The sequence below is a fragment of the Corvus moneduloides genome, chromosome 13, assembly GCF_009650955.1.
Source record: "Corvus moneduloides isolate bCorMon1 chromosome 13, bCorMon1.pri, whole genome shotgun sequence".
Taxonomy (NCBI): domain Eukaryota; kingdom Metazoa; phylum Chordata; class Aves; order Passeriformes; family Corvidae; genus Corvus; species Corvus moneduloides.
This window is the reverse complement of record NC_045488.1, coordinates 15229499-15246761: the sequence shown is the minus strand read 5'-3', so window position 1 is coordinate 15246761 and position 17263 is coordinate 15229499. Positions and strand designations below refer to the sequence as shown.

Sequence of the window (17263 nt, the reverse complement as noted above, 5' to 3'; positions counted from 1 at the left end):
GGAATACAGCATGAAACTTTTCTTTACAGCATGAAGAGAAGATACCAAGGCAGCTGGTGAGGGTCTGTGTTATCAGTTAGTAAAGTTTTCCTTCCTTCCTCTTGTGTTGTCCAATAGGTACTTAGAGCTGTAAATACAGTTATGGTGGAACCCTGGTTACCTGAGCCTTGGACCCTGTTAGTCTGTAAAATCCCTCTGGCACTGGGGACTGGAGGCCCAGTCCTCTGTGATGAAGGAATTTAAGTACAGTAGCCATGAGAGAAACTATTCCACCAAACTCCTGATTGGCATTTAAATATCAGGTGATAGAGTCCAAGCTTTGTGTTCAGAGGATCCTACTGTAATTAGGTGAAAATACATATGAAATTATATTCCCATGGGGAAGGAAGATAGAATACAAATCTAAGTTCAGTTAATACCAGAACAGCAGAATGAATTTGCAGAGAGGTTTGTGCTACTTCTTATTTAATGTCTGTAAATTTTTCTGTAATTGGCGTAGGGTGTAAAATAGCAAGTGTTTTAAGTGGCTTTTAAAACTATATGATGTCACATGATGTAATTGTCATTAATAATTAAAAAACAAAAGAAAAACGAACAAAAAACCCCAACCAACATGAAAAAAAGCAAAGACGGCAAACCAACATCTTAAAACTAGAGAACTTTGACCGAGAAACTCTAGTAACACATCTATGGAAGGCAGGACAAAAAAATGCACTTTGACCACAGGGAGAGACAGATGGGGCCTTATGGATTATTTTAAACTAGTACCAGCTCTATTAATTTCTGTGCAATCAATTGACAGATTCACATGAAGACCATGCCAGCTGCCATGTTCAGGCTTCTAACAGGTCAAGAGACCCCTCTCTACATCTAACATCTTCCATCCAAGCTGAAGCTGTCATAGCTGAAAAGAATTTTGTATTTTGTATGAATGAAAGGCTCGGAAGCTGACCTGAGGACCCCATAACAAGGAACAGACAGGTGTCTCTGCCTTTTCTCTCCTTCCTTTCTATTTCTTTGACAGGAAGTGTTGAGAAGGATGGTCAAGGACAATAATCACTGAGAAAAATCTTTGTAAACATTTAAGTATTTTGAACATCTTCTAAACTCTTTTCTCATAGAACTTAAAACATATTTATTTGTAACCTTTATGTGGAGTGATGTATGTCTGTCTTGTTTGATAACACAGTGAATGTGAATATTTGATGAATGAGACTGCAGGAAACGGCAAAGAGAAGCAATTAGAGAAAGTTCTGGCTGCCTCAAGTTAAAAAAAAAATCCCAGTCCCATAAAGTGGTCCAATACTGATGACTTTGCATAATTTAAAAACTGGTGCTGAATCGATGGTATTTCAGTGGAAAGGAATGTGTGCAGTTCAAACTTTTAGATTCTACTGTAAAGAAAACCACTGTAGTACTTGATATTGTTATGACAAGTGTAACCTGTTTGGCAAGGTGTGAACATAAACATGTAACAAGTGTTTCATATGCTAAATAAAGAATAATTGCCACAAGATTAAAATCAAAATATTTATTTAGATACATATTTATTTTTAATGCTTGTGATTTTTATGATTTAACAGTTATTTCATGAATAACTTATTGCACAGGTTGTGTGATGTATGTGTTGGGCTGGGGTTTTTTTTTCTTTAATTTTTGCATATTACCTTTTTGTTCATATTAGCTCAAAATGGGAAAGCCATGCTTACCTGTTTCTGTCTTTTATAAAGCATTCTTATTCCTAAGGCAATGTGTTCTGAATGTAAATTGTTTTGACAAATATCCTAGCACCATCAGCAGTATTAGAGTGTGTGTAGATAAAGAGCCTAGTAGTAAAGCTGTATTCCTTATGAGATAAATGTTAACTGGTGTAACTTTGTCTAATTTTTTTCTTTTGGCCAAGGCCTTGAAGAAAATACACTGTGACTTAAGAAGCCTTACCATGCAGTAACTAAAGAGCTTTAGATGCCTGTACTTCAAAGGAGTAGTGTGTTGCATGCAACTGACCTTAGGAAAGAATTAACCTATCACTAATAAATCTGAAATAAGAAAGCTTGCTTATTTTGTTTGTTGTGTAACTTTACATAGTAAAAATTTCCAAGTAGAAAATCATTTAATTCTTCATCTAAGTGCAGTTGCAAAGGTCACAGATTATTTTTTTAGAAGGAAATATTCTCTTGAATTAGGAATTTGTGTATCATTATGATCTTTAGAGTAGAAGCTTTCAATCAGCATACCTTGTTGCCACTGGATGTCACTGTAACTTCACATCAATACAGAAGCATGCTATAATTAAAATACATTAAAAAATGGATGATTCTGTAAAACTTAAACTACCCATCTTCAGCTACGTTCCTTTGTGACCTTTTCACAGGATGTCTGCCCAGCTCAGAGTGACACAAATGAAACCAGTACATGATTAAACCTCAAATGGAAACTAAGGCTACTGACAAGCACTGCTGCAAAAATTTAAAACCCTGAAACATCAACCTGTGGTAGGTTCTTTATGAGAACCTTCTGTTTAAGGCCTTTCCAGTTTCCTCTGAGAGAGCCAGGATGAAGCTTGCACTGGAAGATGTTGCTGGCAGACCTGTGTTTATGCTGGTAATGAAATCAGTGTCAATATTTACTTTTCGATTTAATGTTAAATACATCATGAACACAGCAGAACCACATAACATGTTTTAGTAATAAAATTGTCAAAACTATGAATTGGAGTAACAATTCTTTTTGAAAACATACAAGCTTCTGCTAGATAAAAATTCCTCTAACTTCCTATCAGTTGGTGTTGGTAAAAAGTTTGTGAAAGACGCTTTTTGGAAATGCAGATTTTCAGTCGTGTTCCAATGCATCTTTTGGTCACACACTGCAGAGAACTTTAACATCAGTTCTTGGTAGCTCACACTACTGCAGGAACGAACTCATGAGCATTCAGAACAAAGCAGGAAGGAACCACACTGCAGCCAGTAGTGGAGTTTGAAAGGGCAGGATTGGGAGGGGTGAGCAGTTTTAATTGGACAGATCAGTTAGTCTGGAATAAAAGACACTGGAAGAATGGATTAGAAGCAGCACTGTGTATGTGTATAAATCACCTTTATGTTTGTATCCAAATCAGTTGTTGAAAAGGCAAAGTCCAGAAATACTTTTTATTAAAACACTGATGATAGTTAAAACACTTTGAGGTACATTAAATAAATACAACTTTGAAGTTGTACAGCCAGTCTCTGGTGGGTTTGCAATGGTTTTCAAGAAATGCTGTGCAGCATCAGTAGCATTTCTGTAAGTACAGTGAAATAAACTCATTTCTGGTTGGGAAAACACTTCTTATGACTTAACTAATAAATCTATGAAAATTTTGCAAAAATCGAGGCTGAAATTTACATTCAGAAAAACAGGTGTTCTCATCCTGCTGTGGGGAAAAAAGTGGAATTCCAAAGGAAGACACTTTTTCCTTTTAAAGTCATCCACTACTTGTATTTCTCCCAGTCCTGGTTTCTTCCATAACTGTCTCTGCTGGAATGACATACCTGTGAATATTCTCAAAGGATGGTCTCCCGGCACACTCCAATTAAACTGTGCGGCCTCTCCCGCTCCAAACCACGGCCGAGCCGGGGCCGGCGCACGAGGGCAGCGGGGGAGCTCAGAGCACCACAGCTCTGCAGGTGCAGATCTTCCTGGAGCCGCTTTCTGCAGCTGTTCACATTCTGCTGGGAACTCGTAATTACCTGGGAAAAAAGGCAGGAGTGAAGAAGGAAAAAATGGGGAAAACAGGGTAAGAAAAGTTCTCATTTAAAAGGTTCAGTCTCTGAATAGTATTTCATTTAAGCTGTTTAACACTGAAACACTTCCAAAGGAGGTACAACCCTCCAGAAGCCCTCCTGCTTCTGTCCTTCCAGCTGCTCAGGGCTCAGGACCAGGCACCTGGTGGAAAGCACAGCCAGGTTTTCTGTCTGAACTGCAGTGTAAAATGCATTGCTGCCCAATAAATGCAAATTATTTCTTACTAAAGCCATGTTACTATAAAAGAACTTCAGTAGGAATTGTCTGAAGAACTTAAACTGTAAAAACATCTAAATAAGGTATTTGTCTATGGACACTGGACCCATCTTTAGAACATCAGTGGCCTACCTGGTCAATGATATTGGCACTGAAGATGGCTTCTTCCATGTGTCTCTCATCAGATTTAATGACTGACCGTATGCTGTTCACTACGTGACGTACTTCTGGAGGGAGATTACAGTTTGAATGTTCCAAAAATTTTGCCACTAAAATTTTAGTGTCTTTATAGGCCTTAAGGTCCACTAAGGAGTGTGGCCGCTCTTTTGAGACTGTGTGAAAAGCATTTGGCTTTAGGTGCAGATCAATTTTCCTTGTATCCCTCTGTTTTCCAATTGGTAGGAAACTGCTCAAAGAATGCTGGCAAGCAGAGGCAGCCGTATGAGAACCAGAAACAGGAACTAAAAAAAAGGGGGAAGAATATCTTTAAAGTAATAGTTTAAAAAAAGAAAAAGAGAAAAGAAAAGAAAGGCGAAACAAATATTGTCACAAAGTTTTACTTTGTCGTAAAATGTCTGTTTGATGAGCAGCAAAAACATGGAGTCAAGGAAACACTACAGAGTGGGTAATTTTAACCAGGGTCAGGAGTAAGACTTTCCCATGACCAAGGAGGACTGCCTTGAGAATGAGTGGGTGGGTAATTAAAATACTTCACAAAGCAGACATTTTTGTTACCTCCACCTTCAAGGACTTCAGCTGACATTAATGATAAGAAACTACTCTATATTACATGTAACTTGTAAAGTTTTAGGCCCAGCCCCTCCCCCCAAATTTAAGACTAAAGTTCTGCCTATTTCTAGGCCTTGGAAATTATATGCAAAAGAGATTAGCAAGAAACACAGAGAAAGCAAAAATGCCGATCTAAACCAGAGGACCTAATTCACAGCACTTATTTTCATGCAAGGCAGGTTCCATCAGCATTGTATACCATACATATATGCTGTTAACTGACTTTTCTGCCCCAGATTTTTTAAAGCTCTTTTCTCTATCAGAAGCTTTTCATTATTTTTAAAAGAAAAGAAGGAAACCCATCTCCTGCTTTAGAAAACCAATTCTCACCTGTTTCTCCTGTAGCTGGAAATAATCCTGCATCTTGGCACTGGCTGCACACAGGAGTCCAGGCACAATTATCACCTTTAACCAAAGGCAGACAGAAAGAGCAAAGTCAACCCCTGCTGTCCTCTGCCCAAAGCAAGGAAAAATACACTGGAACCTTTTATTATCTCCTTTACAGAATGAAACTACTCAGAAGAAATCTTGCTTTCAAGAAGTCCATTCATAAAGAGAAGCTACTACACCCAGAAATGTCCTATGAGTTGTTACACAGATTCAAATAGGAAGACAGAGCTCCTGTTCTATGGTTTCCTCTGTACTCCTAAATATTTCAGGCCTAAGTGTTGAAGCTATGGGAAGCTCCCTACAGAGGCATACTTCGGACCTTCCTGGGTGGACAGAGTTTATATTAGAAAATGGGAAAACCAAGAAAGATTAATCCCTCTTGTTTCTACAAAACCAGCATTTTATTTAATACTTCTACCTCCTTTCTTTAATATATTCTCATTATTTTCAGTACAAATGTAATATACCACTGTTTGAATTAATGGGTAGGTGAGCACGGTGGTACCTGGGCAGCCAATCAATAACAAGTGGTTATGAAGCATCTACAAACAGCTTTGGACACAGCTGCCATCTAATGACAGTTTCTGGGATTCCAGCACAAGGATCAGTGATGATGAGATCACACTCTACAGTAACTACTACTGCAGTCTTTTTCATTTGTGACAAGATGGAATAAACCTTCACATTTGGTTGTTTGCATTCATTTCCAGGATTGAAAATGGTTTTGAACTTCTAGGTAGCTTAGGAGAGGTTTTCTTACATATCTCCAGGGACAGTTTATAATGAAAAGCTGGCATAATCCTCTCTGGTAGAGTGAATAATTAAATGAAGGAAACAAATGTAAGATGCTACAAACATAGAAAATCTGCAAGAAATTAAGAGAGACAGCTTCTATTCTGTCTTTTAATTTGCTCTATTATGCTTAAGTACTGCAGCACATGAATAATGGCATGGTTATTAAGAGGAGACACTTCAGAGGTTCTGTCTTCCCATCCATTACTAAACTGTTTAATGTACTTGCAGCAAGTCAAAGCTACACCACTGGACATGACCCTGAATTATCTGAACACAAACACTACAATAATCACTCTGGCACTTAACTGATATAGCCACATATTCTGTCATAGCTGACTATAAATTAAGTTTATTGTAATAAACATCTGTTCTAGGAGTTGATTTTGTCCGCCTTTGCCATGATAAACTTTACAGGGAAAAGACAGAAAAAATGTGCTAACTATTAACTTTTAAGTAATTCTTTTTAGGAGGGAACTATGTCTGACAGCAGTATGTGAACCCACATTTTTATGTTGTTCAGACAGTACACAGTGACTATAAAGGCACCTATTAAACTGAACCTTCATTTATAATTTCTCCACTAGGAATGACAGGTATTTCAAAACAAAAAAAGTTCACTTTCAGCATTAAAGGTTTAATGGGAGAATTATTTGACTATACCATATAGACCCCATCAGGTCAAGATGTGCTTGAAGCAAATGAATTGTGTTTTATTGGCCTTTCAGATCTCACTGCTGTTGTGTTACTGTCCCATTGCACATATGGAACATCCCTATGTCAAATAATTTATGTTCCAAACTATGGGCAGTGCACTCACAGTAACATTCAAAACCCATTTCACAAAAATCTACACAGTAAATGTCAAGGCTGTGCTTCTAAATCTCTTCACATTGGCTTGTATAGGGAGGTGAGTCAGAAGATAAATTAGTAATTTTTTTCCTAAAGTTGAAAGACAGTGTCTTAAGACAAACCCAAGCCCCAGCTACAATCTGACCACCATATTTTTCCTTTTGTGAACATGGCTAGAGCTCCTCCAGTCTCAGCTCTCCAAAATCCACAGTTATTAGTATTAACAATATGTACTTACAGCTCTGTCTTTCATATAGTCAAGTCCACTTGACCAGTTCTTTTCCTCAAAGACAATTTTAAAAAAGTAGGTGTATGTTACTGAAAAAAACCCAAAGGACTTTTCTTGTGTGTTGGTTGAGGGAGCTCAGTTGGTTACCTTTATCTTTGCCTATTATTCAACTCCATAGATATATTTGAAAATTCTGCAGTGAATATCAACAGCCAGCCATGAAAAATCCAGTTCAAATGCCTTTTTAATGTTACAAAGACTGTGAAGAACTTCAGCTGTTTGTCACAGCTTAGGAAAAATATGCCTCAGGGCTGCTACAAACAGCCAGAATGTGTTACTAGAATTGGGCTGCTTCTAACCTACATATGATTTTCAAATCAGGTTCAACAAGAAGTAGAGGAAGGGGATGCAATGTAAATCTCCACAGAGTAAAATTCTGCAAACTAGTTTGCCAAACATATGCATGAAGAAATTGATCTAGGCTCAACTAGAGACTCAACTCAATCCTTTCCTTAAGGATTTCATTATGAAGTGTCTTCTGTAGGCAGCAAAAAATGGCAAAGTAGGGCAGCACCCAGCCCCTCCAAGTCACAGCTCTTGCTCCCCCCCTCCCCCGCTGTGTATCAGTATCTCTAGAACCTTCTCTGCCTCTTTACTCCATCTCTGCTAAGCCCAGTTATGTGTCAGTAATGTCTAACTCGTGTCCCAGAGTGCCACTTTTCCAGAAGAGATGATGAATGTACTTAGGACATTAAAAAAGAGGTCAGAGCATCTGTTCCACCAGGTGTCCAGAGCCAGCTGGAACACATGGATATGGTTGCCCATAGCAAACACTGCTGAGGGAGCATATGGAGCACAGTTCTGGAAAGTTGCAGAGCCTGATCCAGAAGAGAAAGGGTTGTTGTTCTTGTCTTTCACACAGCAGAAAGGATTCAGAAATTCCTACTTACTCTCTGCATAGCAGCTTCATAGCACGTATGTCCTAGCAGAGTAAATGTCATAAAATAAATGCAGACTTCTAGATTAAAGATTCACTTTTCCTGGCCCAGAGGCTACATTTCTAAAGGTAAAAGACATTCAATTATTGAGCTAAGTATGAAGTCTCTGAAATTTATAAAGATGCAAGAAGTGTAATAGAACTAAAACATCATCCTAAATGAAACCAGTTATTTCAATATTTTGTCTCTTTTTGCTGAGCTAGACACATGATTCTTCCTCCAGATCCCTTTGAAAGCCCAGTGAACAGATCTTGTAGCAGCACAATCCACGACATCTTAAAAAGCTTTTAATCTTTACTTTCAAGCCACTTCTCCAGGTGGCACTTCTCCAGCCACTTCTGAATCTCTCTGAACAGCTTAGATCCTTTTGTAAAACCTCCCTTTTCAAGTGATTTAGACAGTTCTACATTCCTGCTATTATTCTCTACTAAGTCAACCCTTTCTTTTTCACTAACAAGCAGATTTTTACGAAGATACACTGTTCATCTTCTCTTGTCTTCCCTACTTTTCTGAAAGGAGATTCATAGCAGAAGACACTTACCCACAGCAGCCAAAAGCTTTCCTTTTAATTTATCATCTTGTCATGTGCCTCATGTTCATTTCTTTGTCCTTCAAACCTTTTCACCATACACCCCAAGTTGCCACTAGTCACAGTGACTGCGTCTGACGTGCCCCAATACTGTCAATGTCAGTGTCACCTTGAGGAAACACAACCTGCTGTATGACAAGCATGACAGCTCCAGTATTACTTTCCTAAATAAACCCCAGCTACCATTGCACTTCTTAGTTTAGCCTCTCAGTAGAACAGTAATAGAGAGGTGGAAACAGCTACTCCACACATGGTTCTCTGAGCAGTGCAGAAAAAATGGTGAAATAGAGAAAAGCCAAAATTAATTTCACTCTGTCAATTTTCCCATTTCCATTCTTAAAAATTTTCAAATTTAGAAAATATGCACGGAGCTAAAGCCTTCACACCTAAGACAACCCTCTTTGGAACACTGCATATAATTTCCAGCAGCACCAATTGCTGCATACATCAATACTACTAATTTGCTCCACATTTGCTGCCCTGTGGTCCCACACCTACCTTCAGTGGCAGACGAACAGGACACGGGGGCACTGCTGGATCGGACGATGTTTGAGGCTGGGTGTTTTGCAATGTGCTGCTGCTGGACAGCAGCCTCGTGGCCACTTGCACACGATGAAGTATTTGCAGGCCCAAAACAGGGAGGGGTCTGGAAAGGGGCAGGAGGCTGGCTAAAGTCCACACAGCAGGTTTTCTTTTGCTTCAAAGGCGGCGTGGCACTGCTCTCTTGAGCAGAACTCTGCAGTTCTCTTTCTGAGGGGCTGCAATTCCCTGAGGAACAGTCCAAGGGTCTGCCATGGGTACAGTTCTTTTCCTGTCCTTGAGACCTGTCTGTAGAGGCTGGGCTGTGGGAACTGTCACCCTCATCAGGAAAGCCCTCTGAGCGGGTTCTGTGAAACCTGCAGTGAGTGTGGCAATCCAGGGCACTGCAGCTCAGGTCTGCAGCCCCCTTGGGGGTTATGCAGTAGGGAGAAAGATCTGCAGAGTGGAGAGATCCTTGAACTTCCAGCGAACAAAGATCTTCAGAGGAGTAGCTACGGTCTGGGATATCAACAGCCCCAGAGACCATCAAAGAGGTGCTCTCAACAGAAACTGCAAAACAAGAATTTCAGAGAAAAATAAAAACTTCTTGCCCCCCTCCCCAATCCTCTCCCTCCCCATGTTCTGTATACTGATTTAAATTTAGTAATCTGCACATATATCAATAAGTACTCAAAAACTCTCATATGAAGAATGCCAAAGCAAAAAACACAGAAGTAGTTTACTTCTTTCTGGTGTCCTTCAGCAAAGACATTTTTGTGCTGTTCTTGATACTGACTTTTCAACTTGAAATAAACAGGCTCTGTACTGCTACTCATCTACTTGCATTCCCAACATCTGTGCTTCAAACAGCAAGCTTCCTATTCAGGCTCCTGGAAGCCACGGAGAAAACTACTCTTTGGAGAAGGAGTGTGGGGACTATCAGGAAGCCACGCATGGTTGCTGACAATGAGAAACAAGCTGCAAGGAATGTGCAGGACTCTTCAAAGAGACAGTCACCAGATCCGCCTCAAAGGGCTTAACTAGAGCTTGCTTTGTCTAGCAAAACTCTCCTCTGCATTTCCACCCACAGGATCTGACTGCAAAAAGGTTCTTCTTGCCATGAATACCCTGAATGCAAATGCTCCTTTCTCCATTAGGAAGGGCAGAAGGGAAGGGAAAGTCCACTCAAAACTCCTACTCCATCTTCAAGGAGACAAATGCAAAGCCGCATCACCTTGTGTGCTGAAATCTGGGGTCGCGTTCCTCTCCCCTAGACTTGATTCCGACACTTGCTGAGCAGCACCAGTGACCTAAATGAACATTTGGAATGAAAGAGCTCATTAACCTGTGACTTACCAAAACAAAGTGTAGTGCTCAGGATCTGAAGGACACACCTGACAGTGCTGAGTCACTTTCATTTGAGCTGCTATTCAGATTGAAAGCTATTTAAAGTATTTTTATGACATCTTTGGGTCAGGAGCAAATGCAGGGCAAAGGAGCATAATGAAATTTTTCATTTTTCCAGAATCTACAAGGTACATTCATCTTGAATTCACAGGCACTTGGGGCTGCAGGCTCAAGTTACTAAACTTCATAGCTACAATGGTTAAAACCAATGGTTTTAGTCCAAGCAATCTCTGTTTCCACAGTCTGTGTTTCTCATATTATGCTTTTCTTTGTTCACCACATTGCATCACCCTAAAATAGGAGAGAGAAAACCAGAAACCACAAAAACAAGCACAAGAGCAATATTTTCCTTTGGTTATTTGTGACGATGTTAATTCCTAATGTGTTTTGAAGCACTGTAACATCATTGCCAACCAAGGTGTTGATGCAGAGTGCTCTCCAGCCTGTTGAGATTGCTGAGTAAAATAACCCTTTTTTCTGAAGGGATGGATTCACTTTTGAGAATCATGTGAACAAAATACAGAATCATTCCTGCTTGAAAGACTGGATCCATAGACACCTGAAATTTAGGAAATTTTCTTTCTACTGATTTGAATAGACTTTGGATTGGACCTTGTTGCCAGTATCAATAGATTTTTAGCAGTTCTTTGGGAACATGGTTATTAAAAAATGATTCCAATAAATAGCTGGTAATAATAAATGAGAAAAAATATTAAAAAGGTTGAAAGGAATGAGAATGATACCATCTTGAGCAGAAAGCATCATATCAGCTTCTGTCTGTAGGGGCCATAATTAACTAGTAGAGCTTATTATGGTTGGTGACAGTCTAGAAATCAGCATCAGGCACCTCTGTGCAAACCTTTTTATCAAGCGCTTAATCTGCGTCTGGCCTTCTAAAAAATTTGATGTGACACAATTAGTCTGAAGCTATCAGGCAAAGAGCTTCCATTTCACATGCCACTGTAGATTAAAGCACACATGTATGTGCATAACTTACTGTGCTCACTGTTTTATCTTTTTTTATCGATCTATCCATACCCTACTATGATCAAGTGACCAGGAAACTTCTGATGCACATTTAGTTTTTAAAAATTATTTTAAGGGTTAGCAAATACAACTCCAAAGAAAGAACAGTACCAGAAGTACCTTAACTCAGCAAGAGATGGTTAGGAGTGGGAAGCAAAAGTGTAATCACTCATATTTTTAAACAATTCCCTTGGAAATTTGTTAATGGATCTTTATTGTAGCAGAGTATCACAGTTGTGGTAAAAAGTAAAATGTGGTGTCACTCTAAGTCACAGATTGTTCCTGGGATCTAACTGTGGAAGTTCTGGGAACAAACTAGAAAAGTAAGACACGTTCATAAATGCTCTTTGTTGTTGTAGAAACTTCTGACTGACTACATTTTGGAAGACGCAATATAATGTTTTAACAGTGTTTGTTTCTTTTTAAAAATCTAGGGATTCTAGGGGCATTCTTAAAATCTTAATCTAGGTGCTTTCATAATCACTGACTTAATTTCTTAATCACTGACTGGAAAATATCTGTTGAACATTTGTGCTGAAACATTTATTGACACTCTACATTGTCTCTGAATAATTGCTGAATGTATTTTATATGCATTTGGAATTGATTAACCTTCTTGCCTCGGGGAAGGAGAACCAGGGTTTTAATTGTGGGAGGTAACACTGACAATTCTGAAGCCAGGTCAGAGTTTTGGTTCACACAGGAACAGCACATGGTTTCATGCAGGTTCCTGCACAGCCAAGGGTAACACCACCTTATTGAATTCCACATCCTCAGACAGTCACTAAGCCATCAATAGGAAAAAGAAAGAAAACCTGTACTTTTAACAAGCCTGCACAGCCTACAGGTTAGAAAACCTTATAAAAAACAGTCATTGATTTAGTTCACCCAGAACCCTGATCTGTTTGTTCTTGTCTATATACCAGTCAATACTCTGCATGGAAAACAGTGTGAAAACCACTTTTTTTATAGTCGTGAGATGGGAATTCCTAATCAGTACAGATGACAACAGCAATTTTTACATGGATGCAACTACTTAAATTAGCACTGACATTTGTTGCCCATAAAATGCATGAAATATCGAGTCTAATTTGGTACAATTTAATAAAATTCTAAGGACCTCAATCCATTTAAAAACAAGTAAAACCTATTGCTTGATGCACAGTAAAAGGTTTTACAATTATGACATTATTACATAATGGTTCCCAGAAGCACTTTTGTAGCTAAATCCCTACCATGATTTCCACTGCCAAGCCTGCCTTTGAGGGATTTATAAATCTCATTATTTCAGTTCATACTGTACTGTGCTCTATGGGAGCATTTGCAGCACGTAAGAACTCAGGTCTCCATTTTGTTCTTGTAGGCCCAAAACTGTCTTAAGACTTTGGCTCCATTCTCCATTTATGGCTCAACTGGGACAGTAATTGCAAAAAATACATGAAGGCTTTTGTTGTCAAGAAAAGTCTGTGGCTACAGTGTCACTGTAGGCTTTGGTTATCCCTGCCAGTGAGCTTCAGGGCTGAGATACAGAGCCTATTACAAGCTCTCTGAACCAAGCAACTACCAGGTTCATATAAACTCACTCCTGGTAAGAAACTATATAATTATCACCATTAGAAATTAAAATTTTCACTTGTGGCTAGAACAAACACCTCTGGAACTCAGGTGGCCGGAGGTGAACAAGCAAAGTGCTGAAACTGACCCCAGATGCCAAAAATTAACAGTGAATACATCTACTTATTAAAGCTGAGATCTTCTTGCAAGAGCATGACTTTGCAGCTTTAAATCTCATCTTGTTAAATTGTATTTTTGTTACATGCTGGTGCTATTGTGCTGCTGCATGTTGATGCTCACACCAAGAACAGTCCCAATTACAACAGTGCTCAAAATGATTTTGTGCTTTACTAAAAACAGACACTTTACTAATCCTTACTTAGTACCACATATGAACTCTTATCACAGATAGGAGCCTTCTCTTTCCCCCCAAACCATGCACGATTCATATCACGTTTGCCCATGTTTTTTATCACTGAAAAATATTAACTTCTCCAAGGCTTGCAGGTTCATCTGAGTTACTGCAAAGGAAAAAGGATGGAACTTGGATAAAAAATATTCTAGGAGATGGCCTCAAAAACTCCAATTTTGCTGTTCAGCAAAGAACTTCACTCACAAGCAGTTTATACTGATTCATTTTATTATAGCCAAATAAATCAAAAGTAATGCAATGTTTGGCCTGTCTGTTGTGTCAGGTGAAGGGTATATTACAAGGCAAAGATTAGAAAAGTGTCAGAAGCTGCTTTGTCAGTCACAGAAACTGCAAAGTTAGGCATAACTTGGACAGATTTAATTGCATTTTTGTTGGAGGTTCTGCATTTCAACATTTCTTTTTTCTCAGACACTTGTCTCATTAATTATCTTAATAATCTTCTTGTGTATAATAGCAAAAATTTGTATCATTTCTTTAGGTTTATGGTTTCAATTCTGGCTTCCCTCAGTGCAAAAAAAGTCACTAGGAAACATTTCAATGTTGTATTTTGGGGAAAGGCAAGTAGTCCCCTCTGTAATGTGGGTGCAACTTGGCAACCTGAACACAAGAATTTCCACAGTGTGCTATTAACAACTGATAAACAATACCTAGAATGTTTGACTCCTGGAGTTTTTACTGAAGCCTGCAAGAAACTAGAGCTTCTAAAAGCAATTTTAAGTATTGTGACAGCTGATTCAATTACCACAAATGCTTTCAAGCAAATGCTCAAATCAGCTCTGGGGGTACATGCAGACACATTGTAATTCCAGTTTTAACTCAGTTGATACCGTACAGTACAGAATAAGGCAAAAAGTGTAATGTAAATATTTGTCTCAAGTACACTGGATCCTTTCTGTAAGTTCAGGATACAGGTGTTCTGCACTCTCAGGAGTAACAGTTTCTTGCCACATAACAGCAGAAGCTGGTAACTGAAAACTGTAACAATCAGAAGGTTAAGCAATAGAGAACTACTCACTGCTGTTTCATAGGAAGTAAAATTTCTTGGTTAAACCCTTATAAAGAAAATGATCTGGAAAATGTCATTAAAAATGTAAGTATTTTCTAATGGTTGTCCCTCAAAATTTATCTAGAATTGTTTTGCACCATGAAAATTTGAATACCACATAAATAATTTCCTTTGGCCTCCCTTACCTGACTGGCAGGCATCTCTCCAATCACTGCCTCATAAGGAGGGGGCAGCTCACTTGGATACAGCATTCCTGGGCTATTAATGGTTACTTCATATAAAGCACCAAATGGGGAATGAGGGAAGTCCAAATGGAGACCTCTATATAAAAACATAAACAAGAAAACAATTGAGAAATAGCATTGAATTTATTACCTACACCACAGTGATGTAAAGACTTCTCTGAAGTCAAAGCCAATACACTACAAAGAATTACATTCAAGAAATGAACAGACATCCAAAATGAAGCCCCCGTTCACAGGGTAGCTTTAACAACTGTTTTTTATTTAGGATGCCAGCCATCTTTACCAGCCTGTTTTGCCATCATTAATGTCCTTCACTACTCCAAATTAATACATGTAATTAGCCTAACAAAAACCCGGATGTAATCTCTCTGGAAGAAAGCCTAATGTAAGTGAAGGACATTATTTGGCTTTGTAGTGTTTGAAAGAGCTTCTTAGTGCACAGCTCAGAACCAAGTGCTGACTGCAACAACAGGGAAGGAGAATCACCTCTGTGCCTCCCCCACGGGTGTGCAGGTGTATTCCGGTGGGTAGTAGGGTGGGGGGGGGATTGGTGGGATGAACTCATCAAAATCCAAGGTTTGGTGCAGGACAGTTCCATGCGGAGTCATGCAGTCAGGATTGGCAGAATGTGGCCTCTGTGGCAGAAACTGAAAATGAACAGGTAAAGTTCCTTCAGATAGTAGAAACATGATCAGCAATATTAACAATTTTAGTAAAAGGTCAATATTAGCAACCCTGACCAATATCAAATTCACTAATATCCAAACTGAAATGAAAAGGCATGTCTGGGAGCATAAGAATACGTGTGATCAGTGAGGAGGGTGAGTCAGATTGCCAAAACACAACAAAAGGTTTTCCTAAAGACAGAGAGGCCATGAGCCTCCAAGTCAGTCACTCTTAGGATGAAGGACACAGACATTTAGAATTTAACGGCTTTTCAAGAAATATTTCTACATTGTATATGATTTTATCACAGCCCCACATAATCAGCTGTATTTTAATAACTGATGAACAATAGATATAACTACTAAAATAACTATTTGCATGTTTTTGTTTCCAGTCTGAACTGCCTCGCGCTTACACAGAAGAAAAACCCCAATGCCAATCCCCAAAACAACCCCAAATAAAACTAACTAGAAATAGGTTACCACATAGTCATTATGTTTTGAATAAAACAACTGGAAATATCCCACCCATTTTTCACTTCCAATGAAGGGGCCATTTATAACTATTCTTTATTATTCTTGTAAAACAAAATACTCTTAATAATTGTTTGTGGCTTGGTGATACAGGCACTTAAATGTGGTATAAAGGTTATAAGTACTGGTATGAAAGTAAGAAAAACATTTATTCCATCTCAAAACGCAAAAGACAATAACTACACTGCACAATAAAAAGTAATAACACTGAGAACTACGTCAACATTTGTGACAGGAACCTCATCAGCTTCCAGCAGAGCAAGGATTTAAAGAAGCCATTCCAATACCCATTGCTATCAGAAACACTAAAAAGTGTTCTGGGAAAGGCCTAAACTAATTCAAGACCAAATATGGACCATTGCCGCAGATCCCACAACCCACACCTGGCTCGTTTTGGTCCCCATGGATGAAAGGAGACCAAAAGACAATCCAAGATCACAGAACTTTTTTTTCTCCAGGGAAGCTTCTGCTATCGTATTACTTTTCTTGGATCAGCGGATGACTTGATCTTTAGCTCCTGCCTTTTAAAACAAGCCAGCTAAGAAACTTTGCTGAAGGCACATTTCTTTTTTTATACTGGAACAAGACAACATATATATTTGCACTGTAGGCTCATTACATTACTGTTTGTTTAAATCCACGATAAAGATTTGGGAAGCAATAAAATAAAAGGGAAGATGTTTATGCTTAGGAGATACAGCAAATAGAAAGTAAATTACCTTCATTTTTAATATCACAGTTCTATATTTACCACTTTTTCAAGTTTAATTTTATGTACTTCTGCTGAATTTACATTACCACAGAAATGATACTGGTCTTTGGTATTATAAAGCTTGAGTTACATCTTAGTTCTATTAAACTCCCTCTATGTATGTTGTTTCAAAGGTGAGAGCTGTAATAATATAGCACAGCAGAGGGTCAGGAGGACCAACATCAACTGTTTGTGAAAATAAAGTATTCGCTGCTCACTGACCAGCTCTCCAGAGATATTTCCACATGTAACTACTAATAAAGAACCTCCCCTGCAGAATGTGTTATTTCGTTACATCCTACAGCCAACCAAGAACTTTCAGCCGTTGTGTTCTACTCATGGCACATTTTAGAAACAAAGCATGGCATCAGTTTGATTTACTCTTCCTTATGTGAAGTGTCTGATGCTCTTTCATCTTCCACGTGAGGTGGGATGCTGTTATACCAAGTACTGTCAGACATTTCTCTATTTGGCTTAGAGAAAAAAAA

The 17263-nt window shown here is 38.7% G+C and overlaps 2 protein-coding genes across 8 annotated transcripts in view; one reads left to right on the top strand and one right to left on the bottom strand.

Annotated features, from left to right (window-relative positions):
* Positions 1-2708, top strand: part of APBA2 (amyloid beta precursor protein binding family A member 2) — a 91118-nt gene extending 88410 nt beyond the window's left edge. For all 3 annotated transcript variants that reach the window (XM_032122517.1, XM_032122519.1, XM_032122516.1), the window contains one exon: positions 803-2708. In XM_032122517.1, the coding sequence (XP_031978408.1) occupies positions 803-874 (72 nt within the window). In that variant the 3' untranslated portion in view covers positions 875-2708. The remainder of the gene's footprint in view (positions 1-802) is intronic.
* FAM189A1 (family with sequence similarity 189 member A1) overlaps positions 1-17263 on the bottom strand; it is a 114757-nt gene that overhangs the window by 23697 nt on the left and 73797 nt on the right. For 4 of the 5 annotated variants that reach the window (XM_032122520.1, XM_032122521.1, XM_032122522.1 and 1 more), the window contains 7 exons: positions 15312-15472; positions 14766-14901; positions 10389-10464; positions 9134-9724; positions 5116-5190; positions 4129-4457; positions 2209-3725 (listed from right to left, as the gene is read on the bottom strand). In XM_032122520.1, the coding sequence (XP_031978411.1) occupies positions 3540-3725; positions 4129-4457; positions 5116-5190; positions 9134-9724; positions 10389-10464; positions 14766-14901; positions 15312-15472 (1554 nt within the window). In that variant the 3' untranslated portion in view covers positions 2209-3539. Of the gene's footprint in view, positions 1-2208; positions 3726-4128; positions 4458-5115; positions 5191-9133; positions 9725-10388; positions 10465-14765; positions 14902-15311; positions 15473-17263 lie in introns of those variants that run through there. The other variant, XR_004242739.1, reaches the window with a different exon arrangement.